At 42.7% G+C, this 20,043-nt stretch overlaps 1 protein-coding gene across 1 annotated transcript in view; it reads right to left on the reverse strand.

The window, feature by feature from the left end:
* Positions 1 to 7,923: 7,923 nt before the first annotated feature.
* The window catches only part of Usp31 (ubiquitin specific peptidase 31), a 58,479-nt gene continuing 46,359 nt past the window's right edge, over positions 7,924 to 20,043 (reverse strand). The window contains exons 14-16 of the mRNA XM_051145162.1: positions 15,347 to 15,505; positions 14,108 to 14,260; positions 7,924 to 12,198 (exon numbers count right to left, since the gene is read on the reverse strand). Coding sequence (XP_051001119.1) covers positions 10,625 to 12,198; positions 14,108 to 14,260; positions 15,347 to 15,505 — 1,886 coding nt within the window. The 3' untranslated portion in view covers positions 7,924 to 10,624. The remainder of the gene's footprint in view (positions 12,199 to 14,107; positions 14,261 to 15,346; positions 15,506 to 20,043) is intronic.

Genomic DNA, 20,043 nt, shown 5'->3' on the forward strand with positions numbered 1-20,043 from the left:
TGCCATAAAAATCTAGCCAGAGCATGTCAGTAATCAAGAGACATATCCAAGTAAATTCCTTATTATGTTTTCGGTGTTGGGGTTGGATCCTACAGCCTTGAGGATCAGCCACACACTCTGCCACTGAACTACATCCCTAATGTCTAGAATAAAGTATTTCCTTCCCAGAATAAATATTTTAGCTCTAGTTTGTTTCTTTTCTTTTTTTAAAACTATAAAGAAACACTTTCAATTAGAAAGTGTAAGAGCCTTGCTGTTTGGCCCTTTGTCTTGCCAAAAGCAGACAACCCTCAGTCAAAAGGTTAACAGTCTTTTAATGACAAAACATACATGGATCAATAAGAACAAATGATTTCCTCTTTAAAACTATAAAGACATTCCTATTCAAATGGGAAATGAGAGAATGCACCATTAACACAGGCTTAAAAATAAAATACTATTTTATGATAATTATATCCAGATCCTTGAAATTTATCTTTGCATTTGTTATGAAGACTACAATAATAAAAAGGAATTGCTATTGTAAAAAATAAAATAAAATAAAATACTAACAGAAATTCTTCAAGCAGAAGAAAACCAATCCCAGGGCAAATTATAGAAAAGATTGAACAGCAACGAATGTAAATGTCCTGGTAAATTAAGTGAATAGTGACTATATAACATTAATATTGTTAAATGTACATGTAAGTAGATTACATGAGACTAGGAAATGGTCAGAAAGGAAAGGAGAACATAAGAGTTCTAAGTCCCCGAGGGGTGAGAATGCAATGTTGAAAGCCAGCACACACCTGTCCTCTCAGCACTTGTGGGCAAGTTGGCCACTGACCAGCAAGAAGTACATGTTGAGACCCTGTCTTTAAAAACAAAATGATAACTAAAACCAGAGATGAAGGCAGGGTTTTGAGTATGAGGCCAGTTTGGAGAAGAGTAAGAATAAGGCCAGGTGAGGTATCTGCAGTGCAAACCAGAAGACCTGAGTTTGTAACTGCAGATTCCAAGTGAAAACCCAAGTGGGGTGGCGGATATTTGTAAGCCAGCATTGGAGAGACAGAGACAAAAAGATTCCTAAAGCGTGGTGGCCAGCTAACCTAGTGAAACCAGTAAGAGATTGTCTTAAAAAAAAAAAAAAAAAAAAAAAAAACAAGGTGAGGAGCAACTGATAAGGCTACCCAATGTCAACCTCTGGCCCCTTCATGTAAGCACATGTGTGTCCAACCACATGCACATGAACACACACACACACACACACACACACACATGCACAAATGCTTGGTGTCTTAAAAGAGTAAGAGACAGATATAAAACAGGTGGGAAAGATGAAAGGAAGGAAGGTAGAAGGCAATGGAATCACTTATAAAAACTAAACAGTGTGTGCCTGTAATCCCAGCACTCCAGACGTAGAGGCAGGTGGCTCTCCGTGAGTTCAAGGTCAACATGATCTGCAGAGTTAGTTCCAGGACAGTCAAGACTACACAGAGAAACCCTACCTCAAAAATCAAATGAAACCAAACCAAACCAAAAACAAAATTAAAAAGTAAAGCAGTAGGCTAACAGATAAAACCAAACATTAGTAACTATATTAAGTGTAAATACATCCAACGCCCCATTAAGTAATACCTCCTCACGTAGCCACCACTTGCTACATTCCACAGGTTAAGACTCCCACCACAGAGAAGTAGAAAACCTTGTCCTGATTGTCCAACCATCAAGTCACAGCTGCAGGGCTGAAGAGCAGCAGGCAGCCTCCTCTGCAGGGGTCCTCCCCATCCTTCCCTCCTGTAGCCTGTACCCAGGTACTTTCAGCAAGCTCCTAACCCACCTCTCCAGTACCACGTTGTTGTCATAGTGACTTCACAAAGGCTCACACTGGATTTCAACTATTCCCCCAAATTAAACTCTTCCTGAACAAAAGTAGCAAGTCATATGAAGTCATATGGCAGTCACAACTCCCTTTTCCCACTGCTTCTTGCCCTTACCAGGAAGTGCCTCCTGTGGCTTCTAGAAAGGAGTTTCCCTTGTATGGAATGAGAGCTACCCTGCAAGGCCTCCAGGGTTAGCCTTTGTCACTATGGTTACAAAGATAGCTTACCACTCACCTTTTCTCTATGCCCAGTACAGTGGGCACAGGCTTAAAAGGCATCATTACCCCTTAGCCTTCATAACTCCATTCCATAAACAGAAAAGTTGACTCAGACAAGTCAGTCAGCCTAGTAGTTCTGGAAGTCACCACCATATGCCTTCCTTTAACAGAAAAACGAGCAAGAAAATGGAGCAAGCCATTTCCCTCAAACATGTGTGGCACCAGATGAGTGACATGCAGAAAATAAGGTAGGAAGGAGATAAGACTGTAGCAAGGACTGCAAGTTTGAGTGACCCAGGAGGCCTTGAAGCAAGGTGATATTGGGAAGATGATGTGCAGGTGAGGAAACAGACCATTTAGGTGTCTCAGAGCTAGTGGGCAGAATGCTCTGATGGACAGTGTGAAGGGTGGTGCCGAAATGTCGTTTTCACTACTCTGACCCTGTGACTAGAACCTACTGCTGGGCCCAAAAAGATAGTGCTGCACAAAGGGACCTGGACCCTGCCTTGGAATGGCACAAAACTCTCATCCTCCCTCATGTGACCTTGTATGGACCAGAGGCCATTATTCTACACAGCACAATCTCTTGAGGCCTGCTCTAGGCCTTAAAACTGGATCTGAGTCTCTGTGGAGTTTTCCTAAACATAGGGTAGGCCTAGGAACTATTAGGTGTATGGTCTTAACTAAATATTGAAGTCTCATATTACCTTAAACTCAGGAAAGACAGGAGCTGGAGAATTGACTCAAATGTTAAGAGCACTTGTTGCTCTTGCAGAGGACTGGGTTCAGTTCCCAGCACCCACATGGTGGCTCACAACCATTTGTAACTCCAGTTCCAGGGGGATCTTTCTATCTCATTGGCACCAGTTATGTGCATGGCACACCAACATATGTGTAGGTGAAACACTCATATGATGCAAAAATAAAAAAGTAAATAAATACATCCAACTTGGAAAAAATAGAGCTGTTTAAACCAACCTGAAAACTATAAAGAATTGAGGTGATGTTCATTAGGGTACATATGCAATATCTGTCTCCAAGAAAGATCTCCTGTTCTTCCTGTGTAGTGAATGCTGGCAGGGACAGGAAAATATGGTGGTGAGCCAAGATCTAATGAAGACAGAATCCCAAAGGGACAATCCACATGGAGATGGGGGGGGGGCAGGCAAGGGGAGAGAGAGAGAGAGAGAGAGAGAGAGAGAGAGAGAGAGAGAGACAAGCCTGGAGGCCACATGGGAAAGGAATACTGATTTGGGGTGACAGGTTTTCAGCCACTTCTTGCTGGCTTAGGCCTCAAAAATTCTCATGGGGGCTTTTGCACAAAGAACAAATAGACCAGGTCGAGGGGCTTCACCATGCCTTTGCTTTCTTCAGGAAGACACAAGAGGCTAAAACGTGCTTGCTGACACTGAGCATTCAAGTATTTGAAAATAATCCTCCAAATTCAGTGGAGACCAACAAAATGATCTTTAAATACTTGTGCAATGTCAGGTCTATCTATATATTATATGTGAACATTTACACGCATACGCATAACAAAACCTCTTCAGTAAACAGTATGAGGTGGTTAAGCTAAAGAAAAAATCTTAGCACTCCAAAGTAGAAGGAAAGGCAAGTGCTGCTCTAGATGACCCCACATGTGGTCTGCCCCAACCCTGCCATGTTGCTGTGCTTCAGGAAAAAAATACCTATTCTGTGGCACTCATTTCTAAGAGTGGTGGCTGGCTGGAGCATTTGCCAGAGGAGCAGGCCATGCTCAGAGATGCTATTCTCAACTCATGCCAGGCATTTCCACTCTCAGATGAGAAGTTAAAAACTTGTAAACTGGACTTTTAAACTACATTGGAGAATGTCAAGCTCTGTTGCCCCCAAGTGGTCATAAGTGATATGACAGCCCCACTAGAGAGTTCTTTGTTGGCAAGACAGTTAAGGGGAAAACAAAACAAAACTCAGTTACTGGTGTGCTGGAGAGATGGCTCAATGGTTAAGAGCACTAGCTACTTTTCCAGAGGATGAGGGTTCAGTTCCCAGCACCCACACAGTAGAGCTCAGACATCAGTAACTCCAGTTCTAGGGGTTACTTCTAACCTCCCCCTAAGCACTAGGCACAGGCACACAACTGGTGTGCCTGTCTTGCCAGGACAGTCTCTAATCATATAATCAGTGACTGAAAACAGTAAGTATGAATGTGATCTTGACACAATAACTGCATGGTGAGTTGGCCAGACTGCATGGTAGTATGCTGTAACTTGATGTTTTACCTAAAACATTGCAACTTTAAAACATTTTGTTGTAGAAATCGATGCAGTACAAACATTAGTTGACATTTAAATTGGTTCGGCAAGGGGGAGAAAAGAGGAGTATGTCTTGAAGAAGGCATCATGTAATAAATTTATTGTTTTGTTACATTTTCCAGTTTTCTCTTAATTCCAACTGTATACTATATAACCAACTGCTGTCTCAGAAATAAAATGTTTTCAACACAAAAATATAAATTCTGCTTCTTAAAAGTGCGTACACCTCGAATAATAAAATACACAAATAAATAACAGAAGGCAGTGACACACCTCATGCACTTGGCCTAGCATAATTTAACATGTAGGTTACACTTTCTTCCAGCCTGCAGGAAGGGTACTCTGTCGTCCTTTTACTGCAAAATTAAGTCTATACAGAGCTCACTACTGATGGCCCATGAATGACACCAAAGCATCTTGTGTACAGTGATAGGACATGCAACCTTTTTAGGCAACTAGAGAAATAAAACACCGGTGCAAACACACGAGAACCAAGAAACCATTTTGGTAATGGGGCCTGAATTCGATTTTAATCAGTGGTGAGAGGCACAGTTGGTGAGCAGACCTACACAGAACACAAACGCCTACAGGAAAACCCAACAGAAGCACAAGTGCAGAAGCACAGTCTCCCAGTCTGGAATAGCACCTAGAAAGTTCATGCTGCCAGTTCCCAGCAGCAGAGCTCAACTCTGGGAGACTGTGCTGAAGCTGTCCCAGCTCTGATGTTTCCCCGATATCCTTAAAATACGGAGCATGTCAGATCAACCTTTTGTAGGTAGCCTGATGCTCAAGGGCTGAGGCCACGTAGCACAGTAGATTATTCTGAAGATAGTAGAGGGCACCTGGCTCACCACAGACTAAAATCAAACTTCATGTGCCTTTGTAAGTAACATATACTGCCAAATTTCTGGATAAGTATTACTTGATTTTTTTAAATTACATTAAAAAAAATATCAACAAGGGCTCTAAAGTAATTTGAATAAAATGTTTCACATGTTTTCAAACTAAAACAGATTCCTGAAAACTACATTCTGAGTAGGAAAGACTTAGAGTGGGTGCAATCTGAGCAGGAGGCGGCCCAGTGCCATCAGTGGTTTGCAACTGTGCTGTCAAAAGCAGGGCAGGCAGGGTTTCCAAAGCTGGACAGGGAGCTTCCTACTGTCTTCTGTATTTCCTAACCTGGAGTGACTTCCCTCTTCTGCATGGGCCTCAGCCCCACAGCAGAACCTGGACAGAGATTCTGGAAATGAATTTGGACTCCTTGGGGCACTCTGCCTGCCACCAGCAAGTAAGACCAATGCCCAGACTGGCAGGTGACATCCCACCCATGAAATGCTTCACACTTCCTTGAAATCAGAAAGCTCCCTCACATCCTGATTTCAAGCCGAGGACTGACACCTTCTTTTAATTTTCTTGTCCAACACAACTGGAATTCCTCCTGCGGACTTTGCATGGCAGTGATGACCATAAACTGATAAAAAGAAGGTGTACCACATCCTTCCGTTCTCACTGCAAACCAGAAGAGAAAGTCAGGGGACCCAGCCAGTGCTAAGTAGCATCAGAAGCCCGGGAGCGGCCCAGGCATTCCAAGTCCCTTGATGATACTAGTGACCTCAGGTGAATCATCCAGAAGAGGCCTGGAGAGAGCATATGTATGAGATTTAAAGACACCTCTTACATATGCTACGGGCCTCCTGCCCCTGCCCCATGGGAAGCAATAGTTTAAATGAATGTGAGATGGATCTATACCTGAATCCATGGACACAATCATACATGCCTCATTTACTGAGACTAGCAGGTGGGGAGCTCCAAAGCCTCCCTAAGCAGCTCCAAGTCTCTACAAAAGCACGTAAAAATAGCACTGTGTAAAGCCACCCCTCTCCTGTGATGACGAAAGATACTCAAAGATATAAAAAACTAAAATCTATAGAAAACGGCAGGTTATTTCTTAGAACAAAATACTTTAGGAAAGTCTTCAGGCTAAATACAGTATGTACACCAGTGTATGTTCAATGTGTCCAGTCCACTCCTGCTTGCAAAATACTATTTTATACACACTCTCTCACCAATGTCAAGACTGGCAGAGAAATAGATGCAAAGCAACCGAAAACTCACATTCATGCTCACCTACACCGATGGTTAAGCCACATTTTAAAAATTACAAATTCAAAAATAGAGCTCCAGAATCTAATAGCTGTCTTTCTTCTTTTTTAAAACTTGATGTTTAGTGTAGTTTCTCTGTATACTTTTTCATCAGTTGCTTGCATAGGTAGTATGCGCATGCTTTCTGGGCTAGACGGAGGGCATGCACAATTGTTTTCTTTACTTGGGGGTAAAAAATGATTGGCCATGCTCAAAAGGCAGCTGCAAAAAAACAGTTTGGGGTCTGATCAAAAGGCAGCATGGGACACTGAGCAGCCGCTGAAATAAAAGCATTATGTCCCACCTGAGAGGTGCAGTCAGGCTGAACAGCAATGAAACCTTTATAAAAGTAAAGCAATAGAGACCTGCACACTAGCAGCTAAATTGTTTGTATGGTAGGCACTGGCTTATAAGTAAATCTTGCCCTTCTCAACTCAAAAATATAAAGCATCAACGCACCTCCAAAATGTGTTTTGTTGAAACTGTGCTTATGATTTTCAACCTAGCTCAAAAATTCAACCCAGAACACTAATTATCTTTGTATCCAATGACAATCTACACAAGAAACTGTAACTTCAGCTATTAAGTCATCTCTCAAAATGAAATATGATGTCACACATCCATCTACTTAAAGGGGACATTTGAAGTGAGCTTTGCTCACAACTCTTTAATCCATAGTCCCTTAAGCTGCCACTATTGCTCCCTTTACATACCATTCTTATTAATTTCATTAAAGTTAATTTAGAGGGATGACAGTGCCTCCCATCCCTCAATAATCTCCATATCCATCTCATACAAACACAAAGAGTTAAATCTGATGCTAAGCGACTAGGTACAGCATTCTAACCCCTGTAGAGTACAGACAGCTCAGTCTGAACCCGTGGCCAGAAGTTCACACTGTCTCCAGAGATGAACAAGGACAGTTTAGGTTTCCAGACAAAATAAACCCAGACCTTAGCCCACCAGAATCTGTTTGAGTGACATTGATCTGATGTCTCCCAGACCTCCTTAACTACAGCAGATGGCTGAAGCATTCTGCTTGCCTCTGTATGTAAAGCAGTCCCAAATGAATAGTTCAAGGAGGAATACTTGCGTTCAAGGCAACCTCAGATTGCTGCACAGGGCAGCTATCCCACATTGCTCTTACGTCTGACATAGCACTACTTACTCTCAAGCTGCTTTTCAGCATAAGAAAACAAATGATGCTGGTGAGGGCCGCCAGTGGTATGAGCATCTGAGCCTCACGCTTCTACATCATCTGAGGAGTTACGAAGGCAAGGTGGAAGGCTGATTTAGGGAATGGTGTAGCCTCATGTACACAATGTTTACAGGAAGAAGAGAGCAAAAATAAAAAGGGTTTTTATTTAACAGCAAAAAAAACCAAAAAAAAAACCAAAACAACAACAACAACAAAAAAAACATTACCAATTCATTAATCACACTGTTGGTTGGTGCCGTGGGCCCTGGGAATGACTGCCCTAACCAAGACCAGTGGGTTGATAAGCAGAAACTCAGGCCTACCATCCCAGCAGGTGATTTTGACCCCAAAAGACACATGTTCACTGTGTTTAAATCCCTGGGAAAAAGATTTTAAAAACCAACTCCTTAACCCTGCCACAGAGTTGAATGAGACAAGTGATAATATTCTCATAAGATATTTCACTTCAGAGAGCACCTTCGGAGCAGCCTTTTCTGTGTCCTACAGGCATCCCAGCAGTAAGGAATTACACCTCACTGCTAACCAACCCCACCAGCATAACAGCTTCACAGGCTTGACAGTGCTATGATACTTCTGGATATTTTTCCTATTTAATTAAATATGAAATAAGGATTAAAGTCCATACGCATGTAGCTTTTAGATTTTATTATATTATAGAAATTGTATTTCTAAATCCCATGGAAAAGTAAATATACTTGTAGAGGATTTTTTTCTGGGGTTTTGTTTGTTTGTTTTTAAAGAAAACCTAATACACAGGAGAAGGAGGAACCATTTCTACTGCGTTCAAGAATAAAACTATATAGTACTGTGAAAGTCTCTATTCATCTTAATTATGGCCAAACAGATTGTTATTAAAATCTTTTCTTATCACACTATAATTCTAAAACTGCTTCAGAGGTTCAAATCACATAAATGCTCAGTTCCTGATACTGATGGTCTTGCGTTTGGTGCTTTTTCAGAAAATAAAGACAAGACAAGAAAACAAGATCGGTAGCTAAATACTGATGGGGCTCACCTTGTGCCACTGAGCAATGACGACATGCAAGGCAGCTGTCACCTCAGTTTACACCACGGCAGAGCAGAGAGCCAAAATGCTTTGGGAAGCCACAAGGTGTGCACACAAGCAGCCAGTACAGGACTGAGTGCAGTGGGTACTGGCTCACTCTCACTGGATTGTGTGGACAGCACTGTGGTAATGTGCAAAAGGCTGAATAATTAAGCCTCAGATACCACAAGAGCTGAAAATCCTTGCCACCCTCAACCTGCAATCTACCAGCAAACATCCATATTAGCAGCAAAATAAACTTAAGTAACTTACTAGAAATACTTCCCAAGAGGTATTTCTAAAAACAGAAAAAGAACAAAAGGACAGTGCAGAAATCAAAACTGCACGCACATATGCACTGCAGTCATTTCACAGAAATACTAAAAAGGAAGACCTGGGAACCATAAGCCTTAGAATTTAAGAACATATAAGCTCAACATGCTATATTTAATGACAAAATGACAAATGATACTCTGAGAATCAAATCCATGATTCTCTCAATATTAAAAAAATAAATAAATAAAAAGGATACTAAAAAACTGGGCTGCAAAGTATTTCCAAGAGGTTTTCTCTATCTGTGAGAATTCAGTGAGGTTCCCCTTTTTGTATATAAGAATGCAGTTTGCAACTACATGCCAGAGGGAACATATGCCAGACTCAGCTTCTGAGTTCTAGGCATGAGTTAACTCTTCAGAACAGAGTAGACATAAATGAGTTACTGAAAAGCAGTCAAAAGGACGACTGACAGGCAGGATCCAAAGTGCATGTGCAATGCTTTGTCTCACGTCACGGCAGCATACCATCAGTGGCTCTTGGCAGGAGGCATCTTCTATCTTTTCCAAGCAGCAAGACAAGGCAGTAAGCATGCACACAAGGGGCAGTATGAGATCCTCAGCTTCTAACAGAACAAGCTACGTCAGGGAAGGAAAATGGTATCAACTCAGCCTTCCAGCTGGGAATAAAAATTGTACTGGGAATCTTTCAAAGGCATTAACTTTTCTCCTATATTTCAAACCTCCAGTGGCCTTAAGCTAGCAAATTTAGAATGAAAAAAAAATAATTAGTGACTGGCTTTCTGACTATTCAAACATTGTCAGATCCTAGAACATATCCAAGGAGTCAAGACAGGACATCACTGCAGGTATGAAGGTAGCAAATGCTTTATGCCTACCTGTAAAACCTCTACCTGTGGCAGTAGGAGAAAGGACAGTCACCACCCCACACATCACCTTCCTCTTCCCATTTATTAGTAATGTACATCCATCTGAGACTAGCTGAGTATATATACCTGAGAAACATTAGTGTTAAGATATTGCCCTTACAAAGACTGGTAGATGGGGCCAAAGTGCAGAAAGCAAGTTTTCCCTCAGTTAATTCTGATGTTAGCATCAGTTTTTTGTTTGTTTGTTTGTTTGTTCTTTAAGCTCCTGATGCCACTCAACAATCCACATAAAGATAAATTCTGCTCGGACAAAGCCCAAGACAAGCGGTTCATCTAACTACACACTGATAGCTTAATTGGCTCACAGGTTTCCAAACCCTAGTGTCCACCAAAAGTCATCAGGGTTCTCTAGAAAGACATAGGTACAATTGCTAAGGGGACTATTCAGATTATTTTCTATAATTATCCCAGTTAGCTTGGTATCAACGCTTTGCCTATGGCTGTTATTTGGTTCAATGGCAGAATAAGGCGACACTTTTAATCCCACACACACACTCATACTCTCACAGTCAGGCACATGACCCAAAAAATACAAAATAAAAGCACAAAGGGCTTTGGTGGGAAGGGAGGGGTTCTAAATAAATAAGACATCTGTACAGATAAAACACCCGATTGCAGAAGATCACTGAGGTTTTTGAGAAGGCCGTGCAGAGGTTTGCATGCTAGAAGACAGCTTTTTGGAGCCTTTCTCAGTGGTTGGCCTGCTACTGGGAGACAAGGGAACTCCAGAATCTAGCTGGGAAGACTTGGATCTGCGAGCAGATAGCAAGGAATGTTTAGCAGAAGCAGGGTCCTTGGAGACAAGCTGTTCCTTCCCAACTGCATTTGTGTTTGGCTGCTGTGAGCCTGGTGACTGACGGCCTTTCTCTGTCTTGTCATCTGTGCTGTTCTTACTGACTGACTTGGCAGAGCTCCCGCCAGCCTTTTTGGACAGCAAGGTTGTCTTGCCCAGATCAGTTGACCGCCGGGTTTCTTTCTGTCTCAAGGCTGACTTAAAGAAGGACAGTCCCTTGTCCTCAGACTTGCTGTCTCTCTTCAAACCAGAGCGCACACTTGTGCTGGGTGAGCGCAAGCTGGCCATGGAGGAGCTCCGGACATGTTTGCCATCAAATCTGCTATCCCCTGCTCTGGCCTGATTCACCCGAGGGGAGTTGGGTTTAGAGGTGGAGGTGGAGGTGATGCTTGCTCTGTCCGAACCTAAGCTTTGTCTGGAACCCTCTCTACTCAAGCTCCGGTCAGAAGTCCTGCTCTTTCCAGAAGGAAAGGAGCCCCTGGTGGCAGGGCCTGGGGCTTTTTTGGCAGATATGGAAGAGGAGGAGTAAGTGAAGGCAGAAGCAGACTTTTGCTTCTGTGGTGAAGGAGATGACACAGGCTCCTGGGACCTGGGAGATGATTCTTTTCTGGGTTGGGTAGAGGCAGGGGACGAATGCCTTCCACTGGTCCTGGAAGAATCTGCTTTGTTCCGACAGCGGGCAGGTTTCATGGAAACCTTCACAGGTACAGGAGAGGAAGGGGATGGACTAGAAAGAGAAGATTCCTGGCTGGCCAAGGCTGGCCTCCCCTTCCGCATGTTCTTTTCTGGCTCAGCAGTGCCTTTGGAACTAGGGGATCTCTTGGGTGTGCTCTCTGGTTTCTTTGTGAGAGGGTCTGAGTAGCTTGGAGGTTTCACCTCTTTGACGGGAGAGCTGTCAACAGAGTCACTCTGGTCCACATAAGCAATCTGGTTATTATTGTCAAAAGGATCAGAGATGGGGGGCAAGCAATCCCCTTGTGCTCGGATTTTGCTTGGTGTGTCTACAACACTGGAGTTCAATTTTCGAGATTCTGACTCATCTTTGAACACACCTTCCATGACAGCCAGTGGGGCCCGGCCCACAGTCTTGTGCTCTCGTCTGTTGTGACTGTCACTTGATTCCTGGTGGCTACCAGAAAGGTTCCGCAGACTACCAAAGCAAGAAATAGAGACTTTGTCATCACCTGCCTCCCCAATTCGTTCGAGGGTGGAGGCAGATCCATGGATAGGGGAGTCCCCTGAGAAGCGGGAAGGAGAACTGGAGCGCATCTGCAGCTTGGCAGACAGGGACCAAGAGGGCCTCATGCAGTTTTCATTGACGGCCAAGGGGCTGGTGACAGAAGATCTGGATGACAAGCTTTGACGTTGCACACTTCTCACAAATGGTCGAGTAGAAAAGCCTCCTGAATAGCAGAGAAAATTCCGTCAGCTAATCCAACAAAACATTTAGTAAGATACCTTAAGACACTGAAGACAGAGCAAGGGCAAGCCTGGCAGAACAACAGGACCTTCAAAACCAGCCTGTCTGCTAGAGTCAAGGATAGCTGTGTGCTTTCAACCCTTTGAAGATCCTTTATCCCACAATAGGATCAAGCTAACTCTGAAGTCAGCAAAATGTTCTCCATCTACCATCTTACGTTAGAGTCAGCATGCTTTCTGTCAGGCTGTTCACAAAACTGCTCAGACATGACCACAGAAACAGGCACAGGTGGCACGTAATCAAGCATGTTCCAAAAACTACGGAAAAGCCATGTGGCCTGTGGACTGTTGGGTCTAATTAGAACTGGAGCGCATCTTAGAAGTCTGTGTCTAGCAAGGATCCTGGCATGCCCAGGTGTTCACTAAGCATGGGCTGCTGATCCAACTCCTTCATCTTCCTGAAGGACACCTGGGACTCTCAGAATGAACTCCTTGCCCAAAATGACACAGGAACCCATGACCCTCATTGCATTCCCTGTGGAAACAAGTCTGTAGCAGGTAACAATGAAAGGGCATCAATGGAAAGAGTTAGAGCCTTGGATACAATATATACTACCTTGATAGGCTAGTGTTTGCAATGGCTTAAACCCTTCCAAGACAATTCTGAGCTGAATTCTGTATACATTTGTTACTACAGGTGTGGCCTTTGTGATTTCTTTCCTTTCCTTGAGATTTATTTATTATTATGTGTACAGTGCTCTGCATGCATGTAACACTTGTAGGCCAGAGGGCACCCTATCTCATTACAGATGGCTGTGAGCCACCATGTGGTTGCTGAGGATTGAACTCAAGATCTTTGGAAGAGAGCAACCAGTGCTCTTAACCTCTGAGCCATCTCTCCAGCCCCCTTTTGTGACTTTTAAGAGTCAGGTTCTGTTCTTTGTGACCACTGAGCATGAGTGAATGATGATGATGCATAAGAAGATACTGATTTTACCAACTAAACTGTTCAAAAATAGATTAAGGCAAGCCATTTCTGGGTTTATTGTTAAAACAACAGCAAATTTCAAGTTTACAGGACTGTGATGAAAACAGTCTAGATTCATTAGTCAGCTTTTTAGAAAATACCAGGAACGAGAAAGGTCTTAGCAGCAAAAGTCCAACATATTCCTGCTTCACAAGGAAAAGAAGAAAAGTGGCACAGCAGGTGGAGCCAGAGCCATGCCACTGCTCTCCTAGTTTGGTTTCCTCCAAACACCTTCCACTTTGGCTCTATTTCATTTTCTCAGAATTATCCGTCACCCTCAGAAGCAGATTAAAGCAACTCAACTATTAGCAGCAGAGTGAACCTTGTTGGAAGATGACTCACTGTGTTCATTATAGAAGCTGAGCTCATCCTTCGATGTGCTTTGACTACCCAATCCATGCTATGCCACTTGGATTTCCTGATAGTATTAAGGGCTATCCTGTCAATACTCAAGCAGTAAGTGAAAGGTACTAAGAAAAACCAAATAAAATCCATTTCAATGTTTTATCAGATTTTCTCCAGTGTTGATGTTGTGACTATGTTTAGAATAGAGGTCAAGCTGAGCCAATGGTGCCCTCATTAAGCTGAGAACATCAACTCCACATGAGGGAGTCCCAGGCAATGTAACAAACGTGTCTCTTACTAAACTAGATAAAGAAAGCCCTTATCTGCATGCTAAAATATAGAAGTGAGAAATAATGAAGTAGTAGGAGAAAACCCTGGTCATAGAGAAGCCACAATCCAGTTATGTACCCCAATTCCTTTAAGCTCTACACTCCCGACAAAAGACTGCTCCTAAGCCCGCAGAACCTGTGCTTTGTCTGTGAGTTATCCTTTGGAACTCTGACACCAAGACCCACACCTACCATCATCTTCACTCCTCTCCCCTGTCATCTCCACAGACTCAGAGAGTGAGGCCAGAGAGGTGCGTCTCGAGGAGGCTGCAGAGGTCACGCTGGTTTGCTTGCTCCCTGGGAGCCGGCTCACCCAGTGCTCACACAGAGAAGAACTTGTAGAACCTGGAGAAAAGGAGATGAGTGCTGAGGTCAGCCAGGGTCTAGCACAGCACACATCCTGTCAAAGTGCTGCCAGTCATGCCAGAGGCTTGGGTCCTCATCCCAGACTCAAAACAAATGCCCAGAGCAGAGTATCCCTCGCAAAGATGAAGAAACTCCAGGCAATTCCTGCATCCACCAAGGTCATGCAAACAAAATGTAAATGTAGAGTAACTATTTCCAAAAGCAAATTCTAATCCTGGCAAGGGAATAATGAACAGGAACACACGTCTGCTCACTGACAAGGACTCACTTCTTTTTTTTTAATTTTAGTTTGTTTACTTTTCATCCTGATAATGGCTCCCTCCCTCTTTGGCTTCCAATACACTGTTTTTTTTCTTAGCTTTGATCAGTTTTGGACATTTTAAAGCCATTATCATACTAATGACATGCACGCGCGCACACACACAGGCACACAGGCACGCACGCACGGAGGGGTGTATGAATGCGCTGCATGTCACTCTGTTCTTTCAATTCCAGGGGTAGCCTTAAATATGTTAAGGGCAATAGATAGTGTTCTTGAAATTGAAGCAGCGATGCCTCAACAGACCTCAAAAGACTGCCATTTTTGGGCACAGCTGAGCCACTGGAAAGGCCCAAGAGTACCAGAGCTCCCTCTTCCATTAGGTGAGCAGCCTACCCACGGGGCAGGGCTTGTCTCCTTCAGTTGCTTTGAGCATACACACCTCTGTAGAGGCTTGGGACATGTTCCAAAATCATCTACACAGATGTCAGAACAGTACCTCAGGCTGCTAACACTATTCCTCCAGGCACTTACCCAGAGTAAACATTGAATGGCTTGGCTAGCATCTGCCCTCACCTCTATGTGAACTCTACTGGTCCATGGTAGTTCAGAATCCACCCAAACTTCCTTGACCTAGATCACATTAGTTCCCAGATTGAGTGGAAATGTGAAAATTAATCTTATCAAGCTTTTAATAATAAAGCCTTTTGGGACATCCTCTGGACCATGAATTACAACGTCCTGTTCTGGGGAAAAGAAAAAGAAAATTAAGGGGGAAAAAAAAACCCACCCAAGAACCAGGTTACCTGCCACTGAGCTATTGGCTGACCATGATGGGATGGCTGTCCGTCTCTGGTAGAAAAGGATGTAAGCTGTCTGTGTGCACACCTCATCTTCCGACAGCTGTTGTACATCGCTGTCATCGAAGCAATACCAGAGACCATCCACGGAGTTCTTACAGTACGCTGCCAAAAAGAGCCCACTGTCAGCAACAGCAAAGCCACACCAGGTACTCTACCCACAGACACCATCTCTTATGCCTCATGTATATAATTAACTCCACAGCATTTTCAACTGTCCACAGTAACAAAAAGAGATTAAGGAAAAAACAAATCCAAATCAACTCACATCCAGGCAGACTGCTCTAAGAAATTCCCAAGTATTCCAATTTCAAAACTGTTTTATCTCAGAAAACTCATTACACTTCTAAGTATAAGTAGGTCTCAACCAAGGACAATTTTTTCCTGCTAGAGACACTTGGCAATGAATAAAAACACTTTGATCGTCACAACTGGGGGTGGAGTGGGAGTGGGGCTAACAAGCATCTAGCGAGTAGAGGCCAGACATGTCCACAATGCGTACACAGGAAGCATTCTACAACACAGAATCATCCAGTCTCATTATCAAAAGGCAGGGCAAAGAACTCTGTTGTTGTTGTACCACTTTAGCGCTTATTAATGATATAAAATAATATGAACAGCTCACCAACTGCTATCTAAGACTTACCATACTCTAAACATCTAATTTAATCCTGAGATTTTTCATTACTACAAATTTACACAGGCTCAGAAACACTACTTATGGGGCTGGAGACATAGCTCAGCTGGTAAAGTGCTACCAGGCAAGGAAAAGGTTCAATGCCCAGCACCCAGCCTAATTAAACTAGCAAAACAGCAACAATAAAACCCAAGACACAAAGTGGGTGCACTTGAGGAGGACCCCTGGCCTCCACACACATACTCCACAAATACACCCATATTATGCTACACACAAAGGCCACCTAGCACATGGTCATACAACTGACAGAGGATGAGCGTAAGGCTTTTTGGGTTTACCCAAGCCTTTTCCTAAACAATCTTTAGAAGTTCCCTGGGAAACTTGAGAACACAGAACTCAAGAATACAAACATGGAGCTTTCTCTCTAGTTACAACTCTAAGCCTGAGAGAGAAATAAAGAGCATTCAAGAACCATCAAGAAAAACAAAAACAAAACAGGAGCCAATAAAAACATAAAAGTGTGGAGCTGTAAGTGTAGCTCAGTAACAAAATATGTGCTTAGCAGCCTAAGAGCCAGGGTCTGATCACAAGCACCCTACCTACCCCAAAACCTTGAGGTCATGAAATCAAGTCACACTATTAGGCTAGATCACGGGATCCTAATTTAAAAGCTTATTCCAGAAAAACACATTGTTATTACCTTTCTAAAAATATTCATTGACTGAAAACAGGTGAGTGCTGGAATATTCAGTAAATGCAGACACAGACTTAGGATGGCCTTTAAGGATAGGGCACATACAATTCTGAGAGGCACCATGAGTGACACCCTCATAGGCCACTTCACTTTTCCAAGTATTGGAACCACAGAGATGAAAGGGACCTAGGTGAGGAACTGCTGCAAGCAAAGGCTCCCGATGTAGGAGGGAGATCATGTGCCACTGCCAGAACCAGGGAGAATGAACTGGACACATCATCACAACAACACAGCCTGGGCTGACGGTGTCAGGCTAATACACAAAACGGCCCATCCGGGAGGAGGCTGCTAGTCGGGAGAGGTGAGCGGGAGTAGAACTGCACAGCGGACACGCCCACCAGGAATATATGAATAGAGTCACCTTGCTCTAGTTCAGTCTGCTTTCTTTCAGATGGCCTGCTCTCAATCATGGAATGGAAAGGCCATGCAGTAACTTACTATTAAGCTAACTATTTACTTCTAATTCTACTTGCTTTTCTCCCTAACACTGCCTTCCAGAGTGTTTTCTAGGCCAGTGCTACTCAAGCTGTGGCTCAGACCCTGGCATCTACCCATAAAAGGAGGCACCAAAACAAAGATAAGCATTCAAAAACGTCTTGCAATAAATATGATACTGCTGTAACATTTATATTGTATTTTTACAAAATTGGTTTTTGAAGGATTGGAAATGCTAAAATAGAAAATAGTGAGGCCTTTATCACAGATAGTTTGAGAGGCTCTGTTCTAAATTCCTTGCACAAGTTAGCCGTACACATACCATGCAATTACCTCAAGAATGAATCAAAGACATTCTAGTGAAGACTTAAAAACAGTATCTTCAACTAAAAACAAAATAAAAATGCTATGAGGTGGCTCAACAGATAAACTTGCTGCCTATTTGATCCCTGGGCCCCACATGATGGAAAGAAAGAACCATACCCCTCACATAAATTATCCCCTGACCTCCACATGCACTGCCATCCCCCAACACAAATAAATATAATTAAAAAGAAAATAAAGTAATGCCAAGTGATGTTTTCTCTAAACTGTAACTGTAAACATTTAGAGATGAGACAAGCAATGGTTTGGCTTAACAAGAGAAAAGAAGGGGTCTGGGGAGGCTGTTCCACATGGCACACACTGGTGACCCCCACTGCTAGGGAGGCAGAGCCAGGCTGACACTTGAGGCTCAATGACCAGCCCAGCCTAACTGGCATGCTTCCGGTCAATGAGAGGCTGTCTCAAAACAGGGTAGACAAAGCCTGAGGAACAACACCCAAGGTTGTCCTCTGGCCTTCAAACACACACACAGAACAGGAGAGAGGAGATAATATAGTCCATCAGTTCTCAACCTATGGGTTATGACACCTTTGGGGGTTGAACAACCCTTTCATGGGTCTTCATGCCTAAGAGCACTGGAAAACAAGGATATTTATGATTCATAACAGTAGCAAAATTACAGTTATGAAGTAGCAGTGAAAATAATTTTATGGTTGAGGTCACCACAACATGAAAAACTATAATAGTAAAGGGTCACAGCATTAGGAAGGCTGAGAACCACTGATATAGACTATGTGAGCACCTCCTAGGTAAGGGGCAATGAGCAAATGATACCAATGTGCTTCATGGGCCCAAGCAAAGTTACTTGGCCAAGTTCTCAGAGCTAGGAAGATGGGTCTACAATCTCACCTAAGCTCCTTTCACTGAGTTACACTGTTTCTGCAGGTTTTCACAAGGTTCACAAAGTCTGTTCTAAATAAAGGACAGTAACAGTCTGATATCTAGCACCATCCAATTTTCCCTAACAATTTCTTGCCTACTCAGTATATAATAATAGGACCTATTTTGCAAAATGATTTCTTCACCAAAGCTGAAGCAGTATAAATATCAACTAGGAATGTTGGCAAAGGTGTTAATATACCAAGTAATTAGAAAATTACAATTACATTTAAGTCCTTTCCATCCTAAGAGTAAAGAATACATAGTCCTATGACTATCCCATGTCTATGTATCCAAGAACATAGACATTACTAGTAATGTCAGAAAATCAAATATTCAAATAGAAATATAATCACCACATAAGTGGCTGCTATAAAAATAGATAAAACAACAAACACTGCATTGCCATCTAAATAGTGCTTAAGCAAAAGTACAAGGTAAAACATATTTAAGCTATTAATGTCTTCTGTAACATGAAAGCACTGTGGGAGCCTCTTTCTCCTTGCAATTGCTTCCCAGAAAAGCAGAAGCCAGACTGTTTTGTCATGAACACATCCAGAGGCTGGGTCATTCCTCTCAAAAACAGCTGCTGCCAGCAGAGTTAAACTAAAAGGGCTTCAAGAATGAGCTAGTCATCTTCCTGTCCTCCTGCCTTCCTGATTGGAAGAGAGTAGCCTGAAGAGAACATGCAAGGCTGGGAAGGCCAACAGACACCATTATCTTGCCAGTACACAGGGAACTGGTGGCTAACTGCTAGGAGAAGAATCTCAAGGACTTTAACATACCATCTGACAGATCCCCATCTCCACCTACTACTATAAGTCAATGGCCAGCATTAGAGTGCCAGGGCCTTGTTGGAAAAACCACTGCACTGATAAACTAGGCTCCTGAGAGGCATGCTCATCAAATAGACTGAAGATAAAGGGTACAGCAATCTGAGTTTAAAACACCTATACAAATAACCAACTAACAGTATTTCCTTCATATCAATCCTTATATACAGATATCGAAGTAAAAAACCCTGGCTTTATATAGTTTTTATATGCCCTTAATCCAATAATTACATTTCTGAGACTCAATCTCAAAGAAATAAAGAATCAAAATTCAAGAAAAAAGTGTTTACAAGAAGAGTCATCAATAGTAGATTAAAAGTTTTTTTTTTTAAAGTTTAAAAACAGAAACAATAAATGTTAAGCAATGGGAATGGTTAGTAGTCATGTCACTTAAGAGAAATATGTTCTGAGAAATACCATGTTAGACAACTTGTCATTAGAACATCAGTGTAACTACACAGGATAAGATGAAACCGTATCACTAAGCAATACCATTTTTACTGGACCACCACAAAGGTATAACTCTGACTCTAAGCCCATAAGCTAGTGCTGCTCAAACAGGTACCAATCTCAGGCAGCTTCTCCTCCCCTCCCCTGGGTTCACTTCCACTACCACTTAGTACACACACAGCTCTGCCCTTCAATTTTATTTTATCTGCATCTCTGCCTACTTGTTTCTACTCCTAGAAAATACACGGTAGGATTTAGTCGCCTCTGATGT

Source organism: Acomys russatus, chromosome 5 (assembly GCF_903995435.1).
Source record: "Acomys russatus chromosome 5, mAcoRus1.1, whole genome shotgun sequence".
NCBI classification, from domain to species: Eukaryota; Metazoa; Chordata; class Mammalia; order Rodentia; family Muridae; genus Acomys; species Acomys russatus.